The sequence below is a fragment of the Astatotilapia calliptera genome, chromosome 22 (genome assembly GCF_900246225.1).
Source record: "Astatotilapia calliptera chromosome 22, fAstCal1.2, whole genome shotgun sequence".
Classification (NCBI taxonomy): domain Eukaryota; kingdom Metazoa; phylum Chordata; class Actinopteri; order Cichliformes; family Cichlidae; genus Astatotilapia; species Astatotilapia calliptera.
The window spans coordinates 9,759,642-9,783,699 of record NC_039322.1 but is presented as its reverse complement, the minus strand read 5'-3'; the positions used below and the strand labels follow the sequence as shown (position 1 = coordinate 9,783,699).

Genomic DNA, 24,058 nt, shown 5'->3' with positions numbered 1-24,058 from the left:
AAATTAAAGTGGTCTGGATACTTGAGTACCTAAGGCAACTGTAGACTATGAAAATTTATCATTGAGCAAACTATCATATGGGATATGGGATATGGGATATCATATGGGTGAGGGATCATACCTCTGAAATCCCTGACTGATTTATGACAGCTACTTTTCTAATCAATCTAATGCATCTATATGTCGACATTTTACATGAGCTCCACTTCTCTTCTGTTTTAGATCATTATTCTGTGGAACAGCGAGAAACCGCCACCCAGTCGGAGCAAATGGCCTCCTATGCCTGTCCCCCTCACTGTGACAGATGGCAGGAGGAAGGTGAGGGCCAGTGCCACTCACAACTCAAGCTGTAGCCTGCTGTGACGTCTGAGTGACAGAATGACAAACTGTCGCTTGCTCAGTCTGTTTATGCGTCTCTCACTCGCTGTCTATATCTGCTAATCTATTTTTCGCCTTGATGTCTCTTTTTTTGGTCTTTCTTACCATCCGTGTTTATCTGACGTGTCCACCGATCCGTGCAGCATTTACTTTCTCAACCCTTCTTCCATGTGTGTCTTTTCAGACGTTTTTCTTCCTCCCAAGGCAAAACCTATAGTGATTCACCCATCTCAGTCACTCAACATGATTTACTGTATTTCATAATCTCTCAGAGCACAAGCCAGCCATCCCACGGGCTACAGCACCAGAGCTAAAACTAGTGACTTTGTTTTTCTCGCAGACCACCAGTCGGTTTCTACCTCATGTTGCCATAGAGACGGAAGCAGTGCTGAGTCTGGATGAGGATACGGTCCTACTGACAAGTGAGGTGTGTGGACATGTACAACACACAATACATACAGCAGAAGCGCCCACATACTGTACATGAATAAATTAATATTCCTAAACAAAAAAACCCCTGAATCTTCCTTTTCTGTACTTGCAGGTGAACTTTGCCTTCTTGGTGTGGCGGAGCTTCCCTGAGCGGATTGTAGGCTATCCTCCCAGAAGCCACTTCTGGGATCCCCTGAAGCGGGCCTGGGGCTACACCTCCAAATGGACCAACGACTACTCTATTGTCCTAACTGGAGCCGCCTTCTACCACAGGTGCATGAACGCAGGAGGGAAAAAATAATGAATAATAATTTGTTTCATATTTTTTATAACTGAAAACTTTCTTTGTGGTTACTAGTCTTTTAATTAAAGGTTCAAAGGAAGAAAAAAGACACTTTAGTTGAATCACCCAGCAAAATCTTGGTTTGTCTCACATATCCGGTGGTAAAAAAATTATTTGAATTTGCTATTACATAACAGCAGGAAAACATTTTATTGGAGTTGTAAGTTCTACATTAATTGGTCTGATCTTCAGTCGCCTTTATAGACATGTCACTTTCATGTATACAGATGTGAGTAATCTTTCCAATCCATGCTGGAAAAAGTATGTGAAACTTTGTGCCGACAGTCAAAGGAGCTTGCAAAGAAAAGCATCTGGACTTCTTTAAGTTACTTGAAGACGTTTCACCTCTCATCCGAGAAGCTTCTTCAGTTCTGAAGGGTGTTCCTCCCAAAATGTACGGCAATATGTCTATGAAGGTTCTCAGTCATCCAGGTCATCGTAGTCAAAGGAGCTTGCAAAGAAAAGCGTCTGGACTTCTTTAAGTTGCTTGAAGACATTTCACCTCTCATCCGAGAAGCTTCTTCAGTTCGGATGAGAGGTGAAACGTCTTCAAGCAACTTAAAGAAGTCCAGACGCTTTTCTTTGCAAGCTCCTTTGACTACGATGACCTGGATGACTGGGAACCTTCACAGACATATTTGTGCCGACAGTTTCTCCTACTTGGAGTCAAGTGCTTCAATTAAGGAGATGAGATTGGGTTGTGAGTTGGCGTGTCCTCTATAAATAAGGCATATCAATGTTGCAAGGGAGGTTTGCCTACAAAGGTTCCTAACTGAGTTAAATGACTTAGAAACAATTAGGTGGCAGCCATAGTTAGAGCTAATCAAATTACCTAAATGATAAGAGAAGGCGCTTCAGTGCTTCTTTTCCTATTCCCTTTAGTATTAGCTCTACTGCAGCATCTTTTATAACAACCCATAATGCTGTTCATCGATTCTCTTAGCACTGCAGTTGTCTTTGAAAAGATCACACCAGGATGCAATCCTGAGAGGTCGGAGAAAAACTCAAGGGTAACAGCAAAACCATCATAGAAATCTTTGCAACATAACGAAATCTTTGTTCATATTTCCACTATATGAAAATAGATATTCAATAGAATGGCCTTAATTTAAGGACACGATGCTTTTCGAGAACAAAATAATACAGCAGATCCCAAGTTTACCAAACCTGAAGGTTGTGTGAGTAGATGAGACAAAACTTAAAGCATTTTGACAACAACATATGTTTAAAGGAAGGAAAACAACAAAATCTCATGGGAGCATGGTTTGGGGCTGTTTTGCTCCCTCTGGGATTGAGTGCCGTGCAATTGCTGAATTCAAACAATGAATTTAAGAATTATCAATTTATTTTTTTTTGTAAATGAGACTATCAGGGCAGGAGTCCATGACCTTAAAATGCAAGCTCATAGTATAGTCAGCAAAAGAATGGTTGAAAAGGTAGAAGATCGTTGTTATGGAATTGCTGAGTTCTCAACTGAGAGGTTATGGCAAGACCTGAAGAGGGCTGTTCAGTCCATACATCCCAGAAATGTTAACAAACTGAGTCAGCTTTGTAGGAGGCAATGGTTAAAAATGAAGTTCTTACTGTTGTGTAAGCTCCATAAGCAGCTACAGGAAAACAGGAGCTCCTACAAATGGCTAAATTTAAAAGTTTGTTCATTTTTCCAGGGTGTACTGAGACTTTTTAATGTGTTTGATATATTCGTCTATAATAACTGCAACATTTGACAAACTAATACAGAACAGACATTAACTTCTCAAAACAGACTGCTTCAAAGATTAAAAACTGAGAGCAAGGGAGAACTTGAACTCTAGCAGCTCCGAACATAATGGCACAAATATCAACATGATGAGCAATAAGGGACAATCAAACAGAAAGAAAAGGCATCAAGAATAATTATGTATTTGTGTGAGCGGGAGGGGGAAAAAAAGAAGGCAAGAGTGAATTACTCAGGGATTACTTCAAGCAGTTTGATTAATTCGAAAAGCACGAAGTCGATTATGTGCTATGGGAGAGGGATGGGAGTTCTTATACAATGAGAATGTAATTACACCACAGACAGGGTACTTTAAAAGGTGTTGAAACCTTGTGACATTTTGAGACAATGTGGTCATTATTGTCAGCAGACTTAATAAAAACACGTTTTTGTCGTGCTAATTTGAATCTCTAAAGCCTATAGACACATCAGCGCCAACTTTAATAACCCGTTTTACTGCTTAAACAGAAAAATACCAATGAATAGTGAGCCTATAAAACACGACTCGCTCAGTGGGGGAATGGATAATTTAGTCTTCATCTCATTTTTACTGCATATCATATTAGTAAACTGATCTGACGGCGCGCCGAGACTCCACGGCAGCAACTTACATAGAGATAAATGTGGCCAATTTTGGTTGTGAAGCACAATTAAACCTTCTTTAAAAAAATAGAGTGACAGTTGCTTAGTCTGAAAATATAATGATAAGTAAATTGAAAGCGCTATACACCTAAAACTGATATTGAAGAACATATGCATTGCATCAGTGGAGTTTAGTCGGCTGGGCACCTTAAAGCTTAAATCTCACTCGGCGGAGAAATCAACTTGTCCTAGATATATATTATCAGCATACATCACACCATCTACTCTGTAGAGGTCACCGAGCCTGCTAACAGATGGTTGCTTGACCTCCAGTTAATCATGTTATGTTACATTTTTATTTTAGGTTAGATGAGGCCCTTGTCTAAAGAAATTTACAGTATGATGAGTGTAGGTATGAGAGGCTAAAACTATCATTAGAGCTACTGAAAGCGAGACAGGTAGAGCACATTGGCGGAAGAAGTGGCAGCATATCTTTGTCAGATGGGGTTTTTTAAACATATCTCTTTTATATAAAGCACCATTGTCTGCTGGCTTTAAGAATACAATGAATATTGTATGTTTATGTGACACTCTCAACTTCCCCACAGGTACTACCACTACCTGTTCACTCACTACCTGCCTCAGTCTCTGCGGACTCTGGTGGATCGCACCTCCAACTGTGAGGACATCCTGATGAACTTCCTGGTCTCTGCTGTGACTCACCAGCCGCCGATCAAAGTGGCTCAAAGGAAGCAGTACAAGGAGCTCCCCAGTCCACAGGTAGGTACCGAATTGTCTTCAAAGTAATACTCTCTGGAGTCTCTTGACTTGGTTGTTAGAACAAGATTGGATGCTAAATAGCATGTGCCTGTTCTACTCCCAGGGTACGAAGAGCGTCCCTTGGGCCAACCCTGAACACTTCAACCAGAGGCAAGAGTGCGTCAACTCCTTTGCCAACTGGTTTGGCTACATGCCCCTGGTGCATTCTCAGTTTCGCCTGGACCCCGTTCTCTTCAAAGATCAAGTGTCCGTCCTACGCAAGAAGTACAAAGACCTGGAGAGGGCCTAACATTTCTGGACAAAAAGACTAGAGAGCGTTGAAGTCATGTTTCGAGCCATTTTGGACAGACAAATATGGCTACTAAGTAACAGAAAGTTCAAGACATGTCATTCATGCATGGGAAGTGGACAAAAAGGCACCGAGGTCCATTGGTGACATGGACAATCATCAAGAAAGACCCAAGGAGATCTGAACTATATAAAGAGCTTAAGAGAAAGGAGTCTATAAAAAGTACTTCAAATGCTTCTCCAACCTCCATGAATCTTGAGAAATTTGGGGCCTTAAAATAGTCCTTGTGATTGGCCCTGTCGCTGAGAAAGGACAATTAAAATAGTCAAAAAAGGAACATTTGTGAACACTTCAAATGTCAGTGCTACTGCAGTGGCAACAAGGAGAGAATGACTATCTCATGCCAGGAGCACCCAAGGGACTGGTATCGGTGCCATGCACTCCAGCTGGCAACATCTGTCTCCATGTTACTGTTGCCAAGGAAACAGATCATTTCACATTAAAATGCTAACTGTAAGACCAATAAAGTGATTTATAAATGCAAACTCTGGACTCGTGCTGCAGAATGTTCACATATTTTGTCCCATAATTGCCAAACACATAGTGTGTGGCCACGTTTCCAGCAGAGGCAAAGTTCATCTTGTAATTTAAGGTACAAGCAACAAAGATAGGAAATCAGGGAGGCTGCTGTGGCATGTCTGTCTTTCATCCAGTTATGCTACAAACGTATAAAAAGAATCATGTAGTTCTGGTTACACTGCTGAAGATCACACTGTCAAGCAGTTTCTTGAAAAACACACAAAAAATAGAAATCAACTAATCATTATGAATACTACCTTTAAATGAATAAGCGAAATCTGTAGGAAAACAGCCAAAATCTTTGTTCCAGTGGATTTATCATTTGCAGTCCAAGTTGGCATTTATTTTGAATATATGCAGATAAATGTTTGTCATGCAGAGCAAAAGACAGACTAATTGCTGGATGGTGATGCCAAACCTAGTAAAACTCGGTGAACTTAGGCAAGTAAATGTGTTTGAGGCAACCTGAAAATCAGAGTTGGGAAAAAAGGTGAGTTAAGTAACTCTGAACGTGGGATGGTTGTTGGCGCCAGACGGGTTGGTCTGAGAACTCCAGAAACTGAAGGTTTACTGGGATTTTCCCATACAACCATCTTTAGAAGAACGGAGAGCGCCAGGTCAGTGTGTGAAAATACCCTGTTGATGTCAGAGGAGAATGTACAGACTGCTTTGAGCTGCTAGAAAGCCAACTCAGCCGTTCTCTACAACCAAGATATCGAGAAGAGCTTCTCTGAATGCACAACACATCAAACCTTGAATCAGATTGGCTACAGCAGCCGAAGACAACACGTGGCGCTACTCTTGTCAACTAAGAACTAAGTTTATGAGGGTCTCGAAAAGCGATATATAAATGCAATCCATTATTATTATTATTATTATAGTTCACATGAGCTTACCAGACTGAAAAAAAGCATGATCCATCCTGCCTTGTATCAACAGTTCAGGCCGATGCTGCTGGTAAAACTCCAACTGAGCATCAATTAAACATGGCAGTCCATCTGGATATTACTGCTGTCCATGTCCATCCACAAAGCTCAAATAATCTCAAAAAGGCTTATTTTACATGACAGTGACCTCACTGTACTCAAATAGCCTCTACAGTCACCAGAGCATCTTTGTGATGAGGTGGAACGGGGGATTCAGATCATGAATGGGCCAAAATCTGAGGAATGTTTCCAGCCCATTATTAAATCTATGCCATGAAGAATAAGGGCAGTTTTGAAGGCCAAATGGGGTCGAGCAAAATTTGCTGTGTGATGGATACACTGAAAATGTGTATTGTGGCAGGTACAATTCCACTACAAAGGTAAAGTAAAATTAAATATAGAAAACCCATTTGGGACAGGATGAGTTTCCTTTAAAAATAAATTACTAAAGAGTATTATACTAAGCACAATCACAGGAATCGAAAGTGTGGTTCGATAGCATCCGACATGACTGAGAAAGAGAATGACTGGCTCTTTGTTGTAATGTAGGCAAACTACACAAAAGAGCTGCTGCTGTGTAAAGAAAGATGAATACAGAAGGTTAAGGTCAGAGTGTGCATCATTACAAGTAGGTGGATGTACTTTGATGTACTTATACATCATCTCAATTGTGAGGGAGATCATGCATTCCTACATCCACCCTCAGGGTTGAGACTGACACTATGGAGCTAATACTTCAGTCTGAGTGGGCCCGTCCTGGATTTAGAAGCAGGACTTTAAAATATATATTCAGACCGTTTGTTTCAAAAAAAGAAGTTTATTAAAAAACAAATACCCAGTACACCAACCATTTGTAGTACAGTTTACAAAAATAAATTCACAGGTAAGCAAGTCTCAACACCCTCAGGGCAAACAGGTGTGATGTGTAGCACTCAGGAAGCTAATCTCATTAAGCACATGCACACACTTATGTACAAAGCACCTGAGATACATAGCTGCCAAAGGGCCGATTGGAATTCTGAACCCACAGTGTTTTACAACTGACAGAGCACAAATATGGGCAATTGTTCCTATTGTAAACAAACATATCAGATCAGCTTCTGTGCTTTGTGGAAGAATTACCTGCAATGAATTCAAGTCTGTCTGGTGTCAAGTCAGCACCTGGAGGCAGAACACCATGAATAGGCAGTTTAGGCTTCTTTCTCTTCTGTGCTTTTTGTTACCTGAGGCCATCCAGGTTCCAACTTATTTTTTCATCAGTTTGAACAAAAGTCTATAACTTATTTAAGTAGTTACAAAACAGTTGCAGAGCACTTTCCAAATGAAAATTGGGTTATCAGCTGCCTCATACAAAAGAAGAGGATGACTGTTAGAATGTGTGTCAGCTTATCCTGTTTTTGGCTTTGACTCGATACCTTATTCCTGCCTTGTTTATGATTTCCCTCTTATCGGCTCCAATACAACAAACAACACGGGCTCTTAGATGAAAAGGTGCAAGTAAATTATGAGTTTCAGTGATGAAGTGCCAGCTCAGAGTAGGCGGAAGGTCCCATAAATCCTACAGAAGTTCCCTTATTTCACCTGGTCTTTGCCGTCTTAAAGTTCCTTCACCCGCAGAGGAGTGCAGAGCTAAGAAACAAGTGCGCAAGTCTCATTCAGAGACATCATTTTCTAAGTGTCAGCATAGCATTGACGTCCCACAGAAGGTTCCTCATCTGGTCCATCAGAACCTTCATCTCCTGGTTCTTCTGGCGCAATTTCTGTATAACAACAAGACATTTGGCCATTAGTTAAACTCTGCAGAACACTTGGACTTTAACCCTTGCCTGTTACAACCTTATACATATAAGCAATCCGGGAAGGAAATAGCTAATCACATATTAACAAGTGATGCTGACACTGCCTCACACCTGGAGGAAAAATACTTTTCTGCTGGTGCTGATGCTAAAGCCAACAGTCCTCTCAGCCTCAGGCAGAATTTTCCAGTGTTTTGCCACTGGCTCCCTGAAGGTATTTTTGTAACCCAACTGAAATATTAGCTCTAACAAAAAACAACACCCTAATTCAGAATGAGTAAATAATGCAGAGTTTTTCAGTTAAAATCCAGATGCTACTTTAGCCTGTGTCAGTACTGCCACCTAGAGGAATTTGAAAGGGACTTTATTCTGCTCATTTCAGCATAGCTAAGTAACACTGTCCCCAATTATTAAAATATATAATAAACTGTGGAACACCAAACAATATATGAGAAATTAATTGATTCATATGTTGAATCCATTTCAAGAAAAGCTGCAGCAATAAGTCAATGAACTGGCATAACGTTTGTTGCCAACCCTTTTTCTTTCTTAGTAGCTAATGATGTTTTCTGCACGTTTAGGATTTCCTGTTTTGTGTCATAAAGTGACGGTAATAGATATCCTGGCTGTTGGTCAGAGAAAACAAGGCACTAAAAGATGTCCCTTTTAGCAGTGGGAAGTTATCAATTTCAAGACCAATTATTATTAATTATTACAGAATTATTTGCAAATCTCACGAACCCATAACAATTCACAATAGTGCAGAAAAAACGTATCAAATGTTTAAACTGGGATAATGCACCATTTAAAAACAAAAGGTAACACTGACTTTGCTGGCACCAACACGTACGTTTTCAACAAGTCTCTAAATCCTGGACTTGAAATTCTGTGTGTACTGCTTTTTTATTTATTTTATTTTAACTTAACCCCCCCAAAAAAAGGCCCCGTCACTGCTGATGGTTTCCCGAGGTGACAAGAACATTACAGAAACCCACCTCTAGGACCTCGTTTCTTTCCTGGATGACAGCAGGACTGCAGGGCTCCACTCTGACAGAAACCAGCTCCTCTCCAGCGTACGGCACAAGCTGAACACACAGCCGAGGTAAATCACGATTAAAATTGCATTTTTTTTTCTCATTATCAAATCAGACATAAAGAAAGAACATAGTTCTACAGTAGTTATATAGTAGTAATTGAAAAAATGTTTGTTTGTTTTTCTTTTTTTGGGGGGGGTCAGCAAAGGTCTTCTCTAACCTCAGCTGGTCCCTCCTTCAGGTCAGAGGTCATTTCCACACAGCGTTCATACAGCAGTCGGAGTTTTTTGAAGAGCAGAGTGAGCTGCCGAAGGTGTTCCTGGAGCTTCCCAAAGCGGTCCTGATACGTTGCCTGGCTCTGAGTCACCCCATTAGGAAGCTGAATTAAAAACACACAATAGATAACATGAAATCATTTGGAATAATTACACTTCTATTTCTAAATACAGCAGTGTAATGCTAATAAAAATGCTGACAGTGTCAGGCAATGTAAATGACTGCATGTACATTGGACATGTAGACAATCATTTTTCAAAACCAAGTAATAGCAATGGCAACACAAAACCATAGTGTTCCTCTTCTCTGAGCTGCACAGGTTTAAAAAAAAAAAAAAGGGGGGGGGGGGGTCACCTTAATAGGCAAGAACAAGCTTTAGAAGTCAGCACTACACTGAAAAACACAGAGGCGCATTTGGTAACACGGATCAAATGGAGATGGGAGGATGGGTACGAGGGATGCTGACAGGCAAGCCGAGCAGATATGCCAGAAAAGAAGACGGGCCAAATTGAGACTGACAGGGAACAGTGGAACCACTTTAGCCACATAAATACCGCCCACTCAGTTAACAGCCACACATACACCAGAGCTGCTGGTGCAATTTGCTGCACTTAAGCTAAAGAAATAATGCTAATATAACAATAACTGCAATTTTTGGTAGCAGTAAAATATGAGTAACCGTCCGTGCTGCCCATCTAAAACTGCAGACTGGTGACTCAGCAGGTAATTATTGAACTAATCAGTCAGTAAACCTGCAGTCATTTGAATTTTCTGTTAAAATGCCAAATGTACAAAGGTTCCAAGGAAGGGCTCACCAGTACTGTAAGGACCCAAATGTGAGAGGCGCTGTTGTCTGAGAAGTGTGGATTTTAATTGGCTGATGCCCGGATTACACACTTACGGACGAGGGCACGGACAGTTCTGGAGATTATGGCCAAAAGCTTGATCTAATAATAGTTTTACATAGTGTACATTAAGTCCACCAGGGGGAGGTCAAATTGGTGCCCTGATAGTGTCATTGAGGTCACCAAATTGGCATTCACAGAGCCTTGTGTTCACACTCCAATGACCCACTTTTTATTTTAATTGTTGCCAATAGCTAGTTAGTTGGAGCAGTTGTTGTTTTTCTTTTTTTCTTTTTTTAATCTAAGACATTGTTTTTTCTCTTCTATTAGACAATAAATAAACTTAAATAAACGTAATCCTTAATTTAAAAAACAAAACGAATGTTATTTATAAATGGTATGAGGAACCTGAAGCTGCACTTGATTGAGTTTTCAAAAGTCGTTCAGATTAAATAAATATTAAAAACGATCGTTACAGTTGTAGTTTTGGACTTTAAGTCAATATGAGAACTTAACAGGCAGGAGTGCAGAGGTGAGAGCTGGGACAAAGGCTGGTAAAAGGAGACAGCTGGCTGGTATGATAGAGAGAATGAGACCAGGTGGGAAGAAAGCCATGCCTGAGAAATTATAGATATACTCAAATGTGGAAGCGAAGAGTGTGTCATACAGGATTGAAGCTGGAAATCAAATAGGTGATGTTGAATTTGTTCACTACACGTTGGATGTCAGTTAGAAGAAAAAAACCAGAGTAATTTGGATAAGACCGTAAGCACAGTCAGAGTGTAAGAGACTGGCGATAGGAGCAGGCAATAGACATATGGGTGATGGAAATAGATTTGATAAGGACGTATCATATTTCAAGAAGACAGAAGAACACAGGGTGACATATAAGAAATGAGGAAGATGCATACAGGCGGACTACATTTAACCAGAAGGTGCAACCTGAAAGAGACACGAGACTGCAAGGTTGAGATTAAGAGTTTCATTAGGAATGTAATCAGACGGATGGCTCAGATTGAGTGCTAGAGAGGGAAGACTAAGATGGCTGGAAAATGTGCAGATAGGAATAATGGATATACTCGACAAAGATTGCTGAAAATGGAGCTGCTAGGCCAGAGGAAATGAGGAAAAAAGGAGAAGATTCATGAATGTAGTGAAGGGGACATGAAGATGGTTAGTGTGACAGAAGAGGATGTCAGAGAGAGAGATGGAGGCTGTAGTGACCCCTCAGAAGAGCAGCTGAACTGAGAAGATGAATGAGAAACTAACAGTAAGAAATATTAGTCTGCTAATGATACACCCATAAACAAAGCTGAATATGTGAGTGGGCAAGAATATAGGTAAGTGTGTTATACTCATATTACATATAGGTATGCGACAATATCGTTATTTTGATATCAAGTCCCAGACACTAACAACAAGAAACCAGTTCCTGCTGCTAAGCATGAGCCTCGTGTCCCTTACCTGTGTGGCTCGTGTAATCTGGAAGATCTCCATAGTGCGTGTGACAATATCTTGTACAGTCTCCTGTCCGATCCTGCAGAGGAACACCGGGGAGATCTCCCTAAGGGCTCCCTGAGGAGGCATGGGCTGCTGACCTGCACTTGGGGCAGCACCGGGGGGCAGATGAGGAGGCTGCTGCTGCTGCTGTGAGGGCATCCCTGCCATCCCTGGCTTCTGAGGTAAAGAAGCTGCCATATCCACACAAATCTGCGGGGTACGATGGTACAAGACAAAGGTGATGTTCTATTAGCGTAAATATACGTTTTCTCAACACAGCAAGGATGTATGCTCAAATTTAAGCTTATTAGAGAAACTACAGACGTTTCGAGATCATATTTAAGAAAGCAGGAAACTCCTTAAAAATGTACTCTCAATGGAGACGAGGGAGGGAAACTTAACTTACTGGCTAAACATGCTAGCTCAAGCAAATTAAGCTAACTAGTTAGCAACGGGCTGTGCAAAAAGCTACTTACCCAAGTTCAAACCGTCTTTTGGCTGAATGTTGTACAGATGTTTCCCAGATGATGCAGCCTTTGCGAAAAAGGGCCTAGTTATTTATTATTTTAAATAAAGCATGATCACTGGCACCCTTCCATTGATTTCTTTCAGAAAGCACAGCACGTTAATGCGTCACTTCCGGGCATAAAAATGGGATTAATTCTCCCACCGCTAGATGGCGACAGTAGACGCGGATATACCTGAAGGTACTGTAAACATCAGCTGTAAAAGAACAAAACAATTTTAGCTATATACTATATATACTATAGTGTAAAAATATACATTTGTTTTTCATTCGCACTATTAAATATAAAACTGTAAAAAACATAGAGAGAAAAACACATTAAAAGTCATCACTTTTCATCAAATGCCACTAATTTCATCATAGAAAATGTTAGTGTTGGATTGACATTACTCAAGCATGATATTAAAATTAATTCAATTTAATTCTAAAGCACACATTACATGCATATTTTGCATGTAAAATGTAACAAGACCATACACTGGATGTATGTAAAAGGGAAAATTTAAGTATGCAGTAAATACAATTGCCCATTCAAAAACAGCAATAATGTAATTTCAATATTATATGATAGCCATCTAGTTACTTATTAGAAAGACAGCTATAAAATGATCATCTATTTATGATAGGGTATATGCAAAGCCTTATTGAACATGTGGTCATATTGATTTAAATGTCCTATGTATATTACTGTTTTATAGCCGCAAAGAGTCAGCGTGTTAGTAAAGAAGTTTAAACTTCATCCTACTCCTTTTCAAGCATGTAAATTATGTGGTATATACAGATAGTCATTAATATTTTTCCCCTATTAGTTTTTTTCTTCTGTTTGCAATGTTTGTTTGTTTTTTAAAGTATATTTACAGTAAAAAAAAAAACAATCAATTAATGTCTTAATCAAAATAGTCTTTTTTTTTAATTTAATGGAAACTGAAGTCAGTAAATCAAATTGGTGGTTTACAAATTTTCACTCACACTTAAGGTGTGTCAATGATGGTTTCAAGTATTTATTTATTTTTGAATAGTTATATCTACAAGGATTTTATAACTTAAGGAAATAGATAAGTCTTGGTGGCTGGGGATCAGTCTTCCACGGCCCCCGCTCCGGCCTCCAAGGCAGGGTCCCGGTAACCCTATCCCGGGCAGGGTGAACTGTTCCCTTGATGTTCTACTCATAGGCGTCTTCTGTATCTTTCTTTGTCTGGTCCTTCACCCAGGACCCAGCTCTCAATTTACCAGTCGATCTGCATCCCTACCCCCACCTATGGTCATGAGCTGTGGGTAGTTCCTCCGAAGAGTGGCTGGCCTCTCCCCTAGAGATAGGGTGAGAAGTTCCTTCACATCAAAAGGACCCAGTTGAGGTGTTCCGGGCATCTGATAAGGATGCCTCCTGGGCTCCAAAGGGGTGAGGTATTCCAGGCATCTCCCACTGGGAGGAGGCCCCGGGGCAGACCCAAGGCATGCTGGAGAGATTATATCTCTCGGCTGTCCTGGGAACGCCTTGGTGTTCCCCCGGACAAGCTGGAGGAGGTGGCTAGGAAGAGGGAGGTTTGGGCTTCTCTGCTTATGCTGATGGATGGATGGATGGATGGATGGAAGTCAGACTTTTAAGCAGTAGACCTATTTTGTTTGACTCAAGGATAAATGAATTACACGTGTTTGCTTTGCTGTCAAGTCAGACCAATAAAACTGAGGAAAGGACTGGATTTGTCAGTCACATGTGGACCTACTTTCTTTATTTGATGAGTCTGGTTGCGTGACTTTATCCATGGTTTATATAGGATCAAAGGTCGCAGTCAACCTAGCACAACAACAGCAAGTTCAAGGAAGTACAGCTTCCTTCAAGGACTTGGTTTAGACTTTATTCCCTTTGAACAAACATGAGTAAAATGGCCTGATATAGGCTCAGATTAAAAAAAGACGTAGTTTATATATTTGTATTTTATACTAAAATTGACTGATAATAGATCCAATTAACAACACAAATACAGAAAAAACGATTCCATCTACTTTGCAACTTTATTTTGCCTGTATGTTTCTATTTGTTTTGACGTCACGTCACCATTTCCATCTGTGTTTGATGTACCGTTTCAACTTGAACTTTGTTTGTTCTTAAGGAAATGCAATTTGCATGGAGATCTTAAACACGCAAGGCAGAGATAAGGTACGCAAGGTACTGATAACAATGAATGTTAAATGCATTTTAACGCACAGTGGGCTCAAAAAGCAAGACCACTTGTTTAAATACTACTTTTTTAGCATCAGTTTTGGAATTTATTACATGCATTGTTCAAAGTGATGGCTTCAGCTGAGTCATTTAAATAAAAGACTGAATCTTTGAATAATATAGACATATTATTATACACACGTTTAGTCTGTGGCTCTTTTGCTTTAAGAATATCAGATATAGTTGAGTTGGGAAGTCTGTGCACAACTTGATAACTCATTTAATTCAGTTTAGTGTTATTTATATAGCGCCAAAACACAACAACAGTTGCCTCAAGGCGCTTAACCCATGTTATCACGGATTAATCAGACAATTTTGTAATCTTTGTAAGGCCAAGTAGTCCTTGACAATCAGCACCCTTGGACATTCTTGGTCTTAAAGTAGTTCTTCATCTTGGCACCGTTTAATCGTGCTCCTCAAAGATGGGTGGTGCTTGTTTATGAGGAATTACGTGTCATATTTTCCAGTCAAGAGTACAATTCAAGCTTGTAAAAATAACCTTTTTCCCCAATAACCTCAGAGTTTTAACACTTCTACAATCACTAAAGCAATCAAAGTTTTGATTGGCAGAGCCTTATGAACAAAGATTATTTGCCTCTGAGTCACTCATGTCTGCCTGAGTATCATTTTAACCCCTTGAACAATTGAAAGGATGATTTCCTATAATTTACACAATCCAGTTTACGCAAAGTAGTTTTTTAAAGCTACATTAGCTGTTTAGCTCTATAGTGTTTTCAGTCATTCGGATTAAGACATTTTACATGTTCATATTCATAACGGATTATATTTTAGACCATGTTTCTTAAAATGTGGAAATAGAACATTAACTTTTAGCTGTGTATCTTCACAGTCATACAGCTCATGGAAAAAATTGCTCCCTTTTTTCCCCTCAATCTCTTAAGATCCTAATTTTAGTAACAGTGCCCTCTGAAAGCAAATACTAGCATGCTAACATGCTAAAAGAAACATTAGCATGTAAATACTGCACAGTTGATATGAACGTCGTGATTTTAACATTTAACTAACTCTATATATCTCTCTGCAGCCTTCATTAATAATAATAATAATAATAACTTTATTTATAAAGCGCTTTCAAACAAAGTGCTGTATAACTGTTTAAAACTAAAGAGATAAAATAAATAAATAAATAAAAAGCGATACATAGCAATACACGTAAAAGACACAATACAAGTTAAAAACAGTAAGAATTTAAAAACTAAAAGCCATAGAATTAAGACTTGTAAGATAAGGTGAACAAATGTGTCTTCAGCTTAGTTTTAAAAACCTCCACGGAGCATGCCTGCCTAACATCTTGAGGGAGGGTGTTCCACAGAAACGGGGCACGAAAAGAAAAAGCACGCTCTCCAATTGTCTTTTTTCTGGCTCTAGGAACCTTTAGAAGGCCAGAGTCCTGAGATTGGAGAGCACGGGATGGAACGTAAAGATGTAAAAGGTCGGAGAGGTATGAAGGTGCCAGTCCGTTTAAAGCCTTGTAGATGAGCAGCAGGACCTTAAAATCTGCTCGAACCTGACAAGGTAGCCAATGCAGAGATCTCAGAACAGGGCTAATGTGCTCAAATTTCCCAGTTCTTGTTAAAATGTGAGCAGCTGCATTTTGCACCATTGTTCAGTGTTGTTTAGTTTGTAGACAGTATGAAATTTATATATATATATATATATATATATATATATATATATATATATATATATATGTGTGTGTGTGTGTGTGTGTGTGTGTGTGTGTGTGTATATATATATAACAATTCTGTAACTGTAACTTCGGTCGTTGCTGTGCTTTTTTTGGAAGTCGAATTTCCCAGAGGAACCCACCCGAGGGATTAATAAAGTTCTATCTTATCTTATCTTATCTTATCTTATCTTAAATTTAGTAAGCAGTATTTATTTACAGATTTGTCTTTTATTGCTCAAACATCTGATCCTGTGGGAAAAAAGGTTTCAAATGACAATGTAGTTCTCTAAAAAGCGAATTACACCCCATGAGCCAATAGCTTCTAGAACCACCTTTAGCAGGAGTGAAATAATTGTTTTCTGTATGACCTTATTAGTTTCTCACATTGTTGTGAAGGAATTTTGGCCTATTTTTCTCTACCGTATTGCCTTAGTCGATTGGTGTTTGCAGACATTCATATATACACCGCCTTCTTAAGGTCCTGTAACAGCAATTCAGTTGGGTTGAGCTCTGCACTTTGACTGGTCCATTGCAAACCTCCGATGCTACGCTGTATCTGTAGCCACTGTGCCGATGAACTATTCTATAAGAAATATTTGGTGCTAAAATTCATAAGGAAAATGTGTACTACATTAATAAAATCCCACTCTATTCTACATGGAAACATGTAAGAGTGTCACTTGCGATGTTTGTGCTATATTGTGTCCTGGGACATTTGGTTATCGGAACTTTCCTGTACCAGGAAATATGCAGTGCTGTGATAAACCAGCTGATAACGTGCTACAAAAGGCTACTTGTGATCTCATACCTACCAGAATCATTTGTTACAGGAACAAGTTTGCTTCCTCTCTATTGTTGTAATAATACGGTGGTAGGAGAGAAATGAAGTTATGTGTGTTGTTATTTAAAATGTTTTGTAGTTTTAGGTTTGTATTCGACTTCCCCCACAGGATACATATGCTTTCGTTAATCAACTATAAAACACCCAGTATGCACCTGTTACATACTCACATATTAAATATTTGTGCAATCAGTCTTAAAATTTAAAGGGACAATACACCTCAAATAAAAAATGACAGATTTTTCCACTTGGACTATAGTGCCATCCGTTTGGCTTGTTTTGGTGTGTATAGCCATGTGTCGGGACATTAAAATAGAAATAGAATTAAAATAGACTTGAAATCCTCAGCACCAGTGTCTGTTTTTCCAGAAATTATGACCTGGCTATTTAAGAAACAACAACAACGTATTTCTGCAGATAGAGTCACGTATCTACCTGTGAGAAGAACCTGATACATGTTAATATGTGACAAGATGCAAATGATTATGGCACCCTTTCCTCTCAGCATTCAACCTTGTGCATCTAATTCTTGGTTTTTTTTTAAGTAATTAAAACTGTATTCTGTTGCAATGATTCCACCCTTGAAAAAGAACTATTCGAAGAAATAATTAAAATCATCATGTCATATATGCCAGTGAAGAAAGTATGTAAACTTTTGACCATAGCTGAACGTTGTTTTTGCAATGGAAAACGGGTACAAAAACAAGTACAACAGAAAAGTAACAGTACTTCTCTTTTTTTCACAATGGTTTGGTCACATTCGATTTTTTTTGGAAGTTGATAGGGTTCCTCAAATATTTGTAAAACCTTATATCAGAAATTAAATATCACAGGTTCACATTCCTTTCTGTTTGCATCAGTTATTCCAAGAGTTCAACAAGACAAGGTGAAATCGAATGTGAGTAATTTACCATTTTAAAAAAATCAATACAAAATGTGAAGGTTTGTAAAGTAGAATTCTTGTGTTATCAAAATAACTACAGAGGGCTGGTTAGCTTTCCACTTTCATTTTCCCTTGAATGACCTTGTTGCTTCACAGTTTTTCTCTGTTGACCTACCCTCGGGTTTATTCCTGCCTTATCTGACCTTGCCTGAAAGTTAAATATAAAGAGGAGACAGATTTCATAAAAATGTAAGACCAAGGTTGTAAATCTAGAAATGTAATATGAATAAAAAGAGATGAGAACCGAGAACTGTGTTGTTAGTTAGAATACTTCCGAACATGCAAGGTCAAATTCAACAAAACCAGCTGTTATTTTAAGAAGTGGCAAATAGCAGTCTCTAGCAAGTCTCAAGATGCCCTTTTCCTTCTAACTTCACACAAGTCCTCATGTGATCCATCCTTAGTAATATAAAACAAATACAACTGCTACAAAAAAAAAAAAACAAACTTTTTTGTACCATAACTAAGCCCTGCAAATTTTGTGATACAGGTTTATTCTTTCATGAAAAAAAATTTTTTACACAGTGAGTATAGCCAAAACTGTACCCAAAACACCCAACCTATTAGCATAACTTTTCACAAAATACATGGACACATGGTAGCATAATATCTCCTGTAATATGACACTACTGAGAAAGTGGGGGTCAGAACAATGTGTTTCCGCATCCTTCAGCATCATTTCAGCAGGTTCAGAGTTGTATCAGGAAGCAGTCACCGTGTTATAAAAAAAAACCCAAAAACAAATATTAACCTTAGCTTTAGGAGAAGCATATGATTCTACTTTTAACAAAGTGCAGTGGAAGCAGTTTTCCCTCACATTGTTACTCTTTTTTACACACGAAACACATTTAGTTTCCTGTCATATAGGGCATTATGAAAGTGCACCAGAGTATATAACAGGGCATGGTTTTTTTTTCTCTGTTATCAGCATCAGTACTACTGGGAGTTGTCAGGTATAAAAGGTGAGCCAGAAAGGTGTGAGCAGCCATAAAGTACAAAGAGAATTTACCAAGAAGACCAAGATGAAGATAACCGGGACAGTTCTCCTATGTGTCTGTTTGACCTTTATGTTTTTGGGCATAGAGGTAAGAGGCATTTTCACTTAATTTACCAAAGTTGCATTTATTTAAAAAAGAAAAAGAAGCCAGTTCAGGTTACCATGCTTTTACTAATGGCAAGCAACACAATCATTTGTTTTTCTAGCTTAAGTGTAGTTGGATTCAAATCAGAGGTAAATTAAATCAAAAGTCAATGCAAATGCAGGGAAAGAGAAGAAAACAAAAGGATACAAAACCAAAACCTTTTGACTGTATTTCGTTTTGTACATGTTTGAGGATGTAGAATTGAATCACCTCATCATTCTCAGCACATAGGCACTGTAAGTGTAAACAGTGACATTTTCTTAGATTGTGATTTAAAATTATTATTGAAATTAGTGTGAATCAGTGCATCAGTGAACAAGAACTGTATTAACAGCTCCTTCATTTCTAGGATTCTGTGAAACTGAATATATCCATACTTTACTTACTTAATTTTAAGATAAGATAAGATAAAACTTTATTAATCCCTCAGGTGGGTTCCTCTGGTAAATTCGGTTTCCAAAAGCACAGCACCGACAGAAGTTACAGAGTTACAGAATATTTTATATATATATATATATATATATATATATATATATATATATATATATATATATACACACACACACATATATAAATACAGAGACATATATAAATAAAATATACGAAGGGGATAAATAGAATAAATAGGAATAAAAATAAAAATACAAGGAATACTTGCACATTTCAAGTATTGCGGTCTATTGAACTTCAAGTGGACAGAACAAAGAAGCAGGACTCAGGTTTAGGCCATCAGAGTACATGACAATCAGGCCCTGCAGCCCTGCCTATCACAGCGGTATGCAAAGTGCAGTTAATGCTTTCATGCTTCGTGTACTGTTGAAGCAATGTGTACCGAACTTTTGCATGCTTGTGCGTACAGAGGATTTTCCACTGAAACAGAGACACATCTGTAAGCTTTATTTATTCCACGAAGTTTGACACAGAGTGGAAATGCAGACAGAAGAACATGGAAATTGAATTTAGAGTAGTGATAAGTATTACAAATAAATGGTAAATGGCCTGTATTTGTATTGCGCTTTACTAATCCCTAAGGACCCCAAAGCGCTTTACACATCCAGTCATCCACCCATTCACACACATTCACACACTGGTGATGGCAAGCTACATTGTAGCCACAGCCACCCTGGGACGCACTGACAGAGGCGAATAAGTACATGATATCAATATCAAATCAGTTTATCAACATATATGATATAAATTAGAATGCCTCATGTTATCTCCTTTGTCATTTTTTAATTAGATCTGCTTTACAGTAGCAATTTGTTCCACATGAATTGCTGACATTGACGTCTGTAATTTATTTAAAATAGCTAAAACACTGTTGCTGGATAGATATGAGCATATGGCTCTGCAACAGTCTACATGAATATTTAGATATATCTTTTACACCGTGAACTTTTATTTTCTCTTACAGGGCCAAGGCACCACAGATGTCACAACTCCAGCAGTGACCAATAACAGCACTACGAGTAATAGCACTCAGCCTGCAGCGACCACACCTCAATGGAACGCCACTGTTTCTTACACGACAAACACCACCCATGCCCAAACTCCTAAAACCACAAGAATACCATCTGACACCACCTCCCACTCTACAGATAATGTCACTTCATCACAGGGGTCCTCCGTGTCCCCTGGGGCTACTCAAAACCCTGGAACCCCAGCATCCACCACACAGAATTCCACAGGGACTACCAGCAATAATATTACCACAATCTCATCTACAACAACAAAAGGAGGATCTGCTCCTTTGTTTGGGTTCTGCAGTCAGCTGCTGGTGTTTGCTGTCACTATTCTGATCTGCTGTGCTTTGGAATGAATGTATGAAAGTATAGAATCTGCATTTAAATCCTTAAATGCTGTGGAAACATATTACATTATTATTACAGCCTCGTATTAAATGGCTGCTTCTTTAAGGCTGTGATGTGCTCTGTTTGCACTGAGTCTTTCTCTGCTTTTACACAAATATCCATAAGTTATGTATGACACTGTGCTTCAAATGTTAATGCTATGTTTCATTCATAAATACTAAAAGGGAATAAAGGAAACCAATGTGTTTTGGCAAATAAAGTAAAATGGTGATCTTTTGCGGAGGCTGAAGAGTTAATTGTACTGAACACTTCAGCCAACCTCGGGTTTGTTTTAGCTGAAGGAAACGGCAGTGGTGCACCCACAGCTCCATTTGCATGTTGGCTTAACACTAAAAAAGCTAGGCAACATCACATTTGAATTCATGCTGTTTGTACAGTAGCATCTTTGTTTCTCTCATGCCAACATGTATTTATGCATGTATATTATTATATTATTTGGGGAAAAATTTAACTACTTCAACTAGAAACTATACAGATCAACATCTAGCAAAAACAAACCAAAATCTAACAAGACCAAGTCACAAAATGTTCTGGTGGAGTATTTGCAAATTAAAAATAATAATACCATTTACAGTTTTATATATATGTATATATAATTATGCTAATACTAGTTCTAGTCGCACCATATAACTCATATAAGATATGATATTGAAATTTTGCATAAAGTATAGATTTTTATGTCTGTAAGCCAATCAATATCTCAACCTCCCATTCAGCTTTTGATATAGCTGCAATTGCCATTTATCCATTTTAACAATAAAGATCCATTTTCTTTATGTCTTAAAACAACCTGTCCTTCACCCCGTACCCTTTCATCCACCTTTCCTTTTTTCATGCTATTACCTCTTGGTCTGACCTGCTCCCTCCCCCCTCAAGTCATGTTTCATCATCTTGTCCTCATCAACCCCATCTCCATGACTCATTCCTTGCACCCTTCACCTCTCCTTCACCATATACCCTTCATTGTATTGCATTCCATGTTTCTATAACCTTTCCCAGATTGTTGGCTAGGAGTAGGTCTCTCACAACACAGGATGCATGCCTTGTACTGCTCTGCTGATGGAAAAGTTGTGAAGTGTTTGTATAACTGCAAGCTTAAAAGATGAGAATACATAAGCAAATATCTTGGTTTATAACTGGTTAATGACATCTGTTGCCTCGTTGGACAATTCCTCTTTGATCTGGAATAAAGAATAAATCCAGTCTGCGTTTGACATGGTATTTAAAGTTAATTTTCTAAGGAAGACTTTTCCTCTGGGACGTCTGTGTCATAGTATGTTTGGGGGTTTTCTGTAAATGTAACCACTTCCAACCTTTGTCTATTAGTATCCAAAGCTATATATAGTAGTACCTGGTAGAGGACCCGAGCTTGAAGGATAAACCGCCCGCAGGGGCGTGCTGGGTGGTGTTTTTTTTTTGTTTTATATATATATATATATATATATATATATATATATATATATATATATATATATATATATATATATATATATATATCACGGTTCGATATTTTTTCGATACAAAAAAAAATGTTCATGCCTTTTTAATTTGTCATTATATATTATATTATTATAAATATATATTTTAAGTCAAAAGTACAGTTTTTAAATTTAATGTTGCTGAAACAACAAAATAAAAAAAAAAATAAATCTGATTTAGAAATCACTTTGGAAAAGAGAGTTTATTACAGAGAAATGGCTCTTTCCAAAATAAAAGCTATACTATACGCTTCTTCTGGGCTATATTCTCAGCAGCATATTAAACATACCAGGTCCCCATAAGGAGAATCATGTGTTAACGGCTGTCTAAAAGTTTGTAGCATGCGTGCTTGTTGTTTTTGTCTGCTTCCACTTGTCTTTGCACTAGGATGATGTCAGTGTGAATGTGCAGTCATCTTCGTTGTGTTCCCACTAGTGCTGTCAGCGTTAATCTCGTTAAAATGACATTAACGCCCCCAACGCGGCAAATCTCCATTAATGAGTTACCACGGATCGCCCCATGCGTGGGGCTGGACGGCGTCAACACCTTAACAAGCTAACTGCGCTAACACACTAGTTCCCACCAATTGAGCATTGCGTGGCACATCCGACATACTGTTTTACTTTTGTCCATGGCGCGCTTACCATCAGGGTCATGCTTCACATGAAAACCAAGATAGTTCCAAACGCGGTTCAATTTTGGGTAGCGTAGAGGCAGTTGCCATGTTGCAATGAGCTTAGCTTCTGTCTTGCTAGCTTGCGCTGCGCTCAGTGGATCTGCACTCGACAGTGCAGCCTAGGCAGAGTAGTCGAACGCAGATCCACTGAGCGCTCAACATAGACAGCATCGTCAGAAGAAAAGTTGATAAAATAAATAAAACATTTTGTATTATTCGATACATATGCGTACCGAACCGAAAGCACTGGTGAATATTAGGAGTGACAAAGTCTAAAGACCCGAACGTCCACGGAAAAAAACGGGTGGATAATCGCAGAATCACTTCAGTGGTAATGAGAAATCCCTTCTGTCAGGAAGTGCTGTGTGGCAGCCAGGAGTTGGACCCAAAATGCAGGCACTCAGAGTCGAGGGATGAACTCAAAACACTCAGCTTTATTCGCTTGCAGGGGAAAAGCATACAAAACTAAACCTCACTGGGGAAACTATAAACTACACTACAAGGCACACGAGGAAACACACAGCTAGAGTGACGACGCAACACTGACACAGAGAAACACAGGGCTTAAATACACTGGGGAATAACAAGGGAATGAGACACAGAAGGAGAGCACAGCTGGGGGAAATCAGAACTGAAGAGACAAGGAAGCAAAGTAGGATACACTCACATCAGACACAGACCTTCAAAGTAAAACAGGAAGTATAACATTGAGGCATGAACTTGACATAGTAGAGACAAAGCAACTAAGAAACACAGAGACATAACCATAAGGCGAAGAACCAAAAGACTAGAGATGATAAATAATACACAGAGGGAAATCCTGGAACACAAGAAACTAGACTCGAGGGAGTAACAAAAGACCAACCATGAGAACATAATTCACAATACAGAGTGACAGAAAACACAAGAAACTCAAAACATGCGAAGACACAGACCAAGAAACACAGACTTTACACAGAAAAGAGGGGCACAGAGAAACATGAGGGGCAAGGGATCAAAACTAGAAACCATAGAATAAATCACATGAGTACTCGACAAAATACAAAAATCACAAAGAACTAAAAAAGCTGGGTGAAGAGACCCAGGATCCTGACACCTTCACAACTACCAACCAAGTGAACAACACTCTCCAGGAGGTAGGTGTATCAATATC

General features: G+C 38.8%; 3 protein-coding genes across 5 annotated transcripts in view; 2 read left to right on the top strand and 1 right to left on the bottom strand.

Moving 5' to 3' along the window:
• Nucleotides 1-5,105, top strand: part of ext1c (exostoses (multiple) 1c) — an 86,208-nt gene extending 81,103 nt beyond the window's left edge. For all 3 annotated transcript variants that reach the window (XM_026157439.1, XM_026157440.1, XM_026157441.1), the window contains exons 8-12: nucleotides 223-318; nucleotides 719-805; nucleotides 923-1,083; nucleotides 4,100-4,271; nucleotides 4,375-5,105. In XM_026157439.1, coding sequence (XP_026013224.1) covers nucleotides 223-318; nucleotides 719-805; nucleotides 923-1,083; nucleotides 4,100-4,271; nucleotides 4,375-4,560 — 702 coding nt within the window. In that variant the 3' untranslated portion in view covers nucleotides 4,561-5,105. The remainder of the gene's footprint in view (nucleotides 1-222; nucleotides 319-718; nucleotides 806-922; nucleotides 1,084-4,099; nucleotides 4,272-4,374) is intronic.
• Nucleotides 5,106-6,862: 1,757 nt separating this feature from the next.
• Nucleotides 6,863-12,187, bottom strand: zgc:114119 (Mediator of RNA polymerase II transcription subunit 30-like). The gene is made up of 5 exons (XM_026157004.1): nucleotides 11,993-12,187; nucleotides 11,481-11,726; nucleotides 9,116-9,274; nucleotides 8,857-8,946; nucleotides 6,863-7,825 (listed from the first exon to the last, which is right to left on the bottom strand). The coding sequence occupies exons 2-5, from the start codon at nucleotides 11,712-11,714 to the stop codon at nucleotides 7,730-7,732; spliced, it is 579 nt and encodes a 192-aa protein (XP_026012789.1). The 5' UTR covers nucleotides 11,715-11,726; nucleotides 11,993-12,187; the 3' UTR covers nucleotides 6,863-7,729.
• A 6,400-nt stretch (nucleotides 12,188-18,587) lies between these two features.
• Nucleotides 18,588-21,911, top strand: LOC113015080 (mucin-13). The gene is made up of 2 exons (XM_026157005.1): nucleotides 18,588-18,822; nucleotides 20,294-21,911. The coding sequence occupies exons 1-2, from the start codon at nucleotides 18,760-18,762 to the stop codon at nucleotides 20,696-20,698; spliced, it is 468 nt and encodes a 155-aa protein (XP_026012790.1). The 5' UTR covers nucleotides 18,588-18,759; the 3' UTR covers nucleotides 20,699-21,911.
• The last annotated feature ends 2,147 nt before the right edge of the window (nucleotides 21,912-24,058 follow it).